This window comes from Polyodon spathula, chromosome 21, assembly GCF_017654505.1.
Source record: "Polyodon spathula isolate WHYD16114869_AA chromosome 21, ASM1765450v1, whole genome shotgun sequence".
NCBI lineage: Eukaryota > Metazoa > Chordata > Actinopteri > Acipenseriformes > Polyodontidae > Polyodon > Polyodon spathula.
The window spans coordinates 2,627,031-2,636,472 of record NC_054554.1 but is presented as its reverse complement, the minus strand read 5'-3'; the positions used below and the strand labels follow the sequence as shown (position 1 = coordinate 2,636,472).

At 42.3% G+C, this 9,442-nt stretch overlaps 1 protein-coding gene across 1 annotated transcript in view; it reads left to right on the top strand.

Moving 5' to 3' along the window:
- Positions 1–6,173: 6,173 nt before the first annotated feature.
- Positions 6,174–9,442, top strand: part of bcar1 (BCAR1 scaffold protein, Cas family member) — a 63,999-nt gene continuing 60,730 nt past the window's right edge. The window contains exon 1 of the mRNA XM_041221576.1: positions 6,174–6,675. Coding sequence (XP_041077510.1) covers positions 6,664–6,675 — 12 coding nt within the window. The 5' untranslated portion in view covers positions 6,174–6,663. The remainder of the gene's footprint in view (positions 6,676–9,442) is intronic.

The window sequence follows — 9,442 nt, the reverse complement described above, 5'->3', positions numbered from 1 at the left end:
GACATGAATCACCAAGTACATAACAAAACTTTCGATACACTATAGAATGGCCTGTGTCATTAATGCTTTAGCACGTCTTTCAGTAAAGTTGCAATAAGTAACACATGCACAAGGTTCTGTGTCACTTTAATACCAGTTCAACATCTTACACAAGCACTTCTTAGAAATTGTTACAAAGTATACTGTGTTTCCCTTCTTTTCAAACAGTGTCTGGCAATGCCTGTATCTGATTAACAGTCGGCACTGCTTTCATACAAAATGATGGTCCAGAGATGACCTTCAGAAGTAGAAATATTTCATTTACAAAGAAGCCTCAAGATGCTGCACAGTGTGTGCTGGCAGTTCCCCCTGCTGTGTTGCAGCAGACAAAAGCACAGTGAGATTAATAATTACAGACACAAACCTTTTCCAGTGGCCCGGGCTAATCAGGATGCATTTTCATCCCCAAGGTATAAAGGCTGTGGACAATCCAGTCACCTCCTGTAGTTCATTCTTAATACTTCATTCCCTAGTTGCAGCATGGACAAGCTCGGTTTACAGTCAGTGCAGTGTAAATTAATGTTGGCACACTGATCTTATTAAACTGGCTGGCAATGTGGGTGGATAATTGAATGTGTTTACGCTATGAAATGCCATGAGTGACGTATGTTTTGTACAGTGTACCAGTATCCTTTTCTTCAGAGGGCTGTTCTTGCATGAAAGATCAAGCCTCTCTCCTTGTTTCCATGCATTCACGTTGTTCACCTCATTTGTTAAAAAATGACTTGTGATGCTGAAACAACAATAGGTGTAAATACTCTACAAGTGGTTGACTTGACAAACTGTGTGCAATTTATTGCAGGTTTTGCTTACTAAGGTCCTAGTAGCATCCAATTTCAGTCATGTTTCCTGCTGCAAATTCCTGCAGTCCGGGAGGGGGCTTGGAGTTGGTTGGCATGCTTTGGTGCAGAATCATCATTCCCTTTTTGACACGCATGTTATCGCAATTTAGCTGTATTGCAGGCCTGAGTGCTCAACCATATCTAATCTAATAAGCAAACACAGATTTCCAAGTACAAACAGAGAGGCTCGTTCACATTGTTTGAAATTCCCAGTAGCCCACGGCTACCAGGATGTTTTCCGGACTCTTGAGCTGCAGTGATCTTCGCTCTGCCTGAATTAGAGCTCCAAGCAATGATCTTTCCATGATGCAGCTCAGCCCTCCAAGACTGTATTACGATTAACCCCTTCACAGCCTTAAAGAAAGCACAGCGTTCCTGTCATTACCCAACAGGTTAGCAGAAAACTCTACATCCAATCAAAACCCTTCCATTGTTACACTCAAAAACCTTTTTATCCTTTTTCATTTTCCTTATTGGCTACCTTATATATATAATTTTTTTTTTTTAAAGTGTGCAGTGAGGTTGACAAAAACTTGTAGAATATACCGAAGAAATCAGCAAGCATGTTAATATCAGCATGCCATGACTGGCTGGTTATTGCTTTCTTAAGAAGCGTGACGGTTTTGTTGTGCGCAGCTGCACTCTGTTCGCTTTGTTTTCTCCCGTGTCCTGCCCTTGTGCTCTTTATACTGGCACACACACAGCAACTCTTCTGAGCTCTTCGCAGGTCTGCTTTGGCAGCTGTCCTTTCTGGTCGACGTCACTTTTTTTTTTTGCCTGGCCTTGAAGCCAGAGTGCTCCCCTCATCCTCTGTCTCTGTCGTCCCTGGCCTCTGGGTATGAGGTTGTAGTTCAGCAATGGCACAGCAATGATATTTTCATTTATTTTGTGCTGCATGAATCTCTTTCTACAATAATGAAGCAACGTACCACAATTTGTTCTCTGGTTTATCCCTCTCTTGCTCGGCTCACCATGGCGTTACCATGTAATTACTGTACCTCCCTCAAGTATCAAGATGCTGTTTGCATGTAGTTACACAGCAGTAAGTGCAGGAACCATTGGTAATTACCCAGTATAACAAATGGAATGATGTCGCTGTTCATGTCCAGTAATCTTAAGAGTTTCTCAAAATGAACTTTATCCTCCTGAGAAATTCCCCTGTGACAATAAAAACTGTTTTTTTTTTTTTTTGTTTGTTTTGTGTTTTAAATCTTATAGTCTGGATTGTCTGGTTTTGGTATTTCCGGACCCCAAGGTTGCAAAGCTCCTTAATATTCTTTGTGGAGCAAAACACAGAATGTCTTGCCTGGGAGAAGCCCTTCTATTGGTGGGGTCATGCTGGAGTGTTTGGCATTGCAGCATATCTGTAAATGACATTGAGGTCACTGTTCACACGTGTCATTTACAAGTATGCTGTTCAGTATGCTGCAATGTCAAATAAGAATGCTTGGAATGTTTTGGTCTATAGCCTGAGGCATTCTTTTTCAGCATTTGTGATGATGTCGTCATCATTCTTCATACAAAGCAAAAAAAAAAAAAAAAAAAAAACTTCCCAAACACTTACTATACATGGTAAAAAAAAAAAAAAAAAAAAAAAAAAAAAAAAAAAAAAGCCACATATTGCAACCTGTTGCACTAATATGCTTAAGTAGTGGTTTAACCAGTAGACTAATCTTAAAATGTCTGCTCTGTTGGCCTTTGATTTGCTTTCATACCATTTTCACCGTGCCTCTAAAACTACATTCTGACAATAAGTGGCCTGTAAATACTCTTTTTATTATTTGCTTTAGAATTGCTTCAGCTGTTCCTCTCTGACCAGGTGTAGAAACCTTTGCGTTCCGCCTGTCCAGGCCTCGTTTCTGCACAGCGCGGATAGACAGCCCTGCTTCAGTCTCGTTTCTGCACAGCGCGGATAGACAGCCCTGCTTCAGTCTCGTTTCTGCACAGCGCGGATAGACAGCCCTGCTTCAGTCTCGTTTCTCGGATAGACAGCCCTGCTTCAGTCTCGTTTCTGCACAGCACGGATAGACAGCCCTGCTTCAGTCTCGTTTCTGCACAGCGCAGATAGACAGCCCTGCTTCAGTCTGCTGACAGCTCGTGGAAGCTCTCACCCCCTGTCTCCAAGTGGATAGCTGCCACTTGCAGTCAAAATCACGGAGCTCGCTGTCGCTTCCCACTTGTTACAGGCACTGCTTCCTAAAGGGTGCTGGTGGCTTCAGGTCAGAAGCTTGTTCATCTTCAAGCATCTCCCAGCATTGATCAAAAACAACTGTATCAAGCGGCTTTCATCTAGCACTTTGCGATCCTTTCTCCATACTGTACGCAATGACATATTTTTATATTATTTGCTAAAAAAACTGAATTTGTTGTAGCATCAGCATTTCATGATGGCATTGTAGTCATTCTATTCCAGAAGTCTATCCATGTTCTAATTTAATTAAAAGTATTTATGTGCTATTGTATACACAGGGTGCAGTAAACATCAGTGGAGTGTCACTCTACAGTATGCATGGTTTTGTTACACTTAATTTAATGCAATGTGTGGTTGTTGCTTCTTTGTGAGTGTAACGTGGTTGTCCGAATGCATTTGGAACCCATCGTATCACCCTATTGCATTAAAGTCAGGCAGAAGAGATTGAATTTACATTACAAAGAGCCTGCGGGGGTGATAATCTTATGGCCTCTGCAGCACCCGCTGTGAAGTTTAGTTTGCCTGATCAGGCATGAGGAGCTGGCCCATTTGCAAATATGAATAAATAATGAAACAGAGCTGTCATTCTTTCAGTAGAGGGAGACTGTTGCAAGAGGGTTAACAAAGGGTTAAAAACGTTGTCCAATCACCCAGTCATGTTGCTGCTGATCACCCCCCAGGGTGGAAAAATTACAAAGCTCTGTGCTGTCCTGCACACAGTAGATTGGGGTTAATCGAACTGCATCGCATGAGATCTGCGGGGCACTCTTTACTGCATTACATTGTTCCAGTACAGTTAGTGTCTTTACAGTTGGTACATGGCTGTTTTTTATGATTCTGTCCAGTTACAACCATTTCAATGCCACGTTGTTGTAAAGATCTGTTTCGCATATCCAGCTTACTGTTTAAAGGGTTCGATCTGATGTGCTGTTTTACTTACATCATGACCTGGCGTGTGTGCTTCCTTTTTATTCACAACCCCCTCCCCATTTCTTGTTAATAATGTGTTTCAACAAGCTTGACAGGATTGCAGCTGACGTACGTGCATGCGCGCGGGCGGGCGGGCCCGCGCGTCAGATACCCCTTCCACACCAGCAGAGAGCATGTCTTTAATATCTGCACCAGGCCGGTGCAAGCTGACGGCTGGGTTTCTATTCTCCACAGCCAGCAGCGCACAGCAGATGGCAAGGCAAGCAGGCCCATCAGTCCAGTCAGGCTTGCTTTCCTATCAGACATCAGCCAGGTGCCAGGCTCAGTGAGACCCGAAAGTATTCAAGTGAAGCTGGGGTTCATTTATTAAAAAAAAAAAAAAAAAAAAAAAAAAGGTACCGGATCTTATCATTAAGGACGAGGGGTAGCATCTTTGTGTATAGACCTAATGTACTGACCTTTATTTACAGTATATTGTCATTCAATTCATGAAACAAAAATGTGTTTTTTTTTTTTTTTTTTTTTATTGTAACCTACATGTTATATTAGAGAGGGTTTTTTTTTTTCCCCCCTAATTATATAATTCTCGTCTGTCATTAGACAAACAGGTACCAAATCGGGGACAAAATCAAAAATGGGTCTGCTGAATGCTGAAGAAAAAATAAATAAATAATCTTTTGCAAAGATACTGTGTTTTTGCAAGTGGCAGACAGTACAGTATTTCATGATTTGAAGGTCAGTTTATATAACAAAAACTGTAAAATTTTGACCCAGAAATTGCATGTACGTGAGTGGGTAATGCTGTCAAGTTTATGTAGTAAGGAAAACAGATCTGCCTTTACCTTTGCACTTGGTTCAGAATCCAGGCCTGTAGCGTTCACTGGCTCTGCTTGTTGCAAGCCCTGTGTGGGTCTGTGCTTTACAGAAAGAAATCATGACCCATACACATTGACCTGAAATCACAGCAGCACCTCCCACATCTGGAAGCAATATGGTTGAATACAGCCGTGGCATTAACGGCCTGTAATACCATCTGTGCCGGCTCTCATTTAAATAATTCATTAAAATAACTGAGCACGAACTATGGCGTTGTACTATGCAAGAAATATATGCAAGGTAATCATTTTGGTAAAGGTCCACTAGCAGCTGAACGGGGCAGCTGGAACAAAAATGAGGGGCAGAGACCTCTCCTGTCCCAGGCCCATGTTTGCATTCCCCTGTTCTGTCTCAGTTATCAACACTCTTCAACAAAGCCATTTTATGTGTAAAATGGTGCATCAGATCGCTAGCCCGGGGGCCTGCCTGTTGTGTTCCGTGAGGGGCCGCTGTGATCCTCCGGGAGGTCGAGTGGGAAAGCTCCAGAGAACAGAGGTCAGTCTCACAGCAAAGCTCTTGCTCGCCACAGTGATGTGATCACAGGCTCCGGCTCCTGCTGCCAAGGGGAAGTCTGATGCTGGTCACAGATTCCAAACACACCCCAGAGGTCAGACTGCTGGCTTTACCTGGGCTTAAGTTCAGTAACCCTGTAGCTGAACTAATGCACTGTAGAAGACTGTGAGCCAGGAGGAGGGCATAGATAGTTTAACTGCATTGAAGTAACAATACTTGCTCAATATTATAAATGTGTTGTTGCAAGTTTAGCTAACGATTCAACACGTTTCTTACAAAAGTGCAATAAATCACACAGACTCTCTGATGTACTGCTCTGTTTTAAAACATGTAAGAAATTATTTAATAAAGATGTGTCTGCATATAGTTTGCCAAGACAGTTTCAACTATAGTAATGTCAAATACATTTGCAATGCAATTTACTAGGTTTAGCATATCCAGAAATGTTGGACGGTAAGGAGGTAACAAATCCTACTGCTGTGTGTTCAGACGTGTGGCTGTGTGATTTAAAAACTACTAATTAAAGAAAATATGTCTGTATTCGGGGGTTAAACAACTACCCATGCAATGGAAAAGACGCGTCTCGTTTACTTTCAGTAACCTAAGGAAAGCGAGATCCCATACAGCCGACGTAAAATGTAAAACCTTCCCCTTTAAAAGCCTGCTTCTGGAAAACCTATTTTCCAAGCGCCTGCGCTTCCCCTCTGGGAGGGACCACCCCTTTAAACCGAAGTTGCTGAGTCCATCAGCCGAGCCAGAAGCAGCTCCAGTTGATAATCGCCAGCGGAGTGACATTATAATCCAAAAACTGGAAATCAAAGCTTTTCTTCGCTGCATGCATTCAGTTCAGTGGCCCACTGCACCGAAGGCGTTTTTTTCCCTCTTCTGTTTCTTTACGCTGTGTGCATTTGTGCATAAATAAATACAAAACTGGTGACATGTAGAAAAGACGCAAGTCAAATTTACAAAGCGGAGCGAGCAGAAGGAAGGTGTCTGTAAATACCAAGTGCATGCGCTGGACGGCAGCCTGGACTCGAGGGGTGCGCTGAGATTACCCTGCCTGCTGCTCTGGAAGCGGCACATCCTTGTGAACTCGATCAGCACAGTACAGCGCTGGCTGCGATTTTAACCGTCACTGCGCGAAGAACATAATGGCATACTAGAAAACGGGATTTAAAAGAAATAGTGGTTTGCTGTGAAGCTACACCGGAAAGTTCGGAACCAAGAACTGTTTTGCAGTCAGAACATAAAAGAACTAAAATATATTACAAGATGTCTGTGCCGGTAAGTGAATTATACCCCAATAATGCACATCGTTACATTACCAAAAAATGACCATATTGCGCTAGCAGTGTTGCATTTTAAATCTATATTTATTTATTTGTGTTTTGGATGAATTTCTGGATTCTGTTATCGCCGGTGATTGCAGGTAATCAGAAGCGTTTAGAGATAATCTGATGAATTGGGTTTGGATTTAGGCTGCATCCCGCACCCTTCCTAATCCTACCCTCTCTTCCACGGTATAAGAAAGGGAAAATCTGTGCCTCATCCATTTTCCGCTAGGTTGGCAACCTGTCAAAATTACTATGGTGCAGGAAGACGCAACCGGAGAGTCGATGCTGCATGGCCAGCTAAAGAAAGTGACGTCAATTTAATAACGGAATATCAGAGTTGCGGTTTGTTTCCAGGTATAGTAATTTACATTAGGTTGTCAAACACACAGTATATTCTGAAGTACCTTTATAAACTGCGTTAAACACTGCAGTGTCAAAAAAAAAAAAAAAAAAAACCCCTTTTTTCTAGTTATGAGGCAGAACGCACTGCAGCGGTTAGCTGCTGAAACCCGCACTCAATTCACATGCTGTATTAAACTTCAGGTAACTGCTGGCAGAAAATACAGCCCGGGTCATCGAGGAACCAGGGTCACAGCGTGACCAGAACAGACCACGGCTTCACACGTCAAAGACTATAGCCCTTCAGTGTGCCGCTTTTGTAACCTAAGCGCTAAGAGACAACCGGTGGAAATGGTCTGATTTACTAGGTGACAAAGTCAGGTGTGTCTGAATAAATCATTCTTATTCTTATTGACTCCATGCTACTGGACACTTTAGACCAGGGGTCTCCAACCCTGATCCAGGAGGGCTGCTGTCCATCCTGGTTTTTGTTCCAGCTGTACCCTGAATTAATTAATCGGATCAATTAAGCTTCTAATACACACTTAATTGGTCCAGTGAAGTAATTTAGGGTACAGTTGGAACAAAAACCAGGAGGGGCATCGGATCAGGATTGGACACCCCTGCTTCTGTACCCCTGGGAAAGTCAGTTTGCAGGTTATTTGCACACCTTGGTTGTAGCAGGTTTTCTTTTTATATATATATATATATATATATATATATATCTATATATATATATATATATATATATATATATATATATATATATATATATATATATATATATATATATATATATATATATATATATATATAATATATATATATATAGAGAGAGAGAGAGAGAGAGGTTGTGGGCTTCTCACACTGGAGTGGGGTGTTAGCGTTTATGTCAGTGAAAAGAGAAGTGCTACATTGTTTGACCTTGCTTGTAGAGAAGTGCTACATTGAAACTGTTTGACCTTGCCTGTAGATTTGGCCTTGCCTTCTGTGTAGCACTGCAGTTGCCATGGCTGTCTCTTCTCGTAACCCTGTTGCTCTCCCCGGAGTTTGAGTAGCAGTTTGGTGCTGAAGTTCTTCTGAGCAGTTCAAGGGATTACTTATTGAACTGCAGCTAAATCTTGACCTTAACATTTCACAGTCCTCGCCTGCATTATTTATTTCATGTGTTTACAGCAAAGTCTGTGTGGTGAGTTTTATTTTGAGTGCACTGGAGCCACAGGTGTTGGTAGAGTTTGCATTTTTGCTAATTATGCCCAAAGAAACACCTGAAAGAAAGGATGCGAGTCGTGTTGCAAATGACTCAAGGACTCACCTGTGACAACTTCACACCTTACAGACTTGGTGCTGGAGGTGCCTGGCATTTATGCATTTAAGTCTGGATTCTTTCATCTCACAGAAACCTCAGACTGAAGGCGTGGAAAAATGAGACTGCATCTTTTTTTTTCTTTTTTTTTTTGTGCAAACACTGAGACTACTTCGGCAGGCCACTCAGACAAAGCTGGTGCTGCTCCAGTGTAATATCCCTGCCTGCCTGGGTGGTGTTAACAGCACAGCTATTCTGTGAGCGGTGCTCTCGACTGCTGTCACTGTAGCTAGTGGCTGAGTGGCTGGAGGGTTTGCACTGGGCAGTGGTGCTGCAATCCTATGCTCGCGGGAATGTGGTTTAGTTTAACAGGCTAGTTCATTGCAAGGGCTTTTATTTGTGTTACTAATTTTGCTCCCTGTCTCTCAGTTTGGATCGTCTTTTTTTCCAGGGTTTTATTGCATCCTCTTTTGTACTGTTTAGGATCCCTTGCAAACAAGGTCTTGAATGTCATAGAATCTTTCCTAATCTGAAAATTTTAAATAAAAAAAAAATATGTATCATTAAACAGTAATACCTAAGCGGGCATTACCTGCCTGATTGCCTTCTTGTTGCTTCTTTTAGAGGATCTTACTGAGTGAGACTTTCCCAGTCCACGGTGATGATATAGTGACCACTCTGCTGTGTATTTAAACTCTGACATGTTTGAAACCAATCTGGAAACCAAAGACAAGCAGACTTGCATATTTCTGACAATGGTTAAGCAAAATAGCTCCTTAACAGTTTAACATTTGGAAAACTTGGTAAATATTACATTTGGTACATGTACTTGTAGTTTTTGTATTAACCTGTAGGGGGCAGTCTGCTGGTCAGGAGGAATGTCAGCAAGTTGCCCGTCCCTGCTGTGCCTGGTCTTTGGCTGGAGAAAGGACCTGTGACTGGCGTTATCTTTATCCCATTGAAAGCAGCAGTCAGCTGTGCAGTTATGAACAGAGAGAGTGCATTGTCAAGTCTCTGCACTGCAACCTGGGCTCCTGCCAGGACTCCACAGCACTAGCAGGCACAAAGAGGA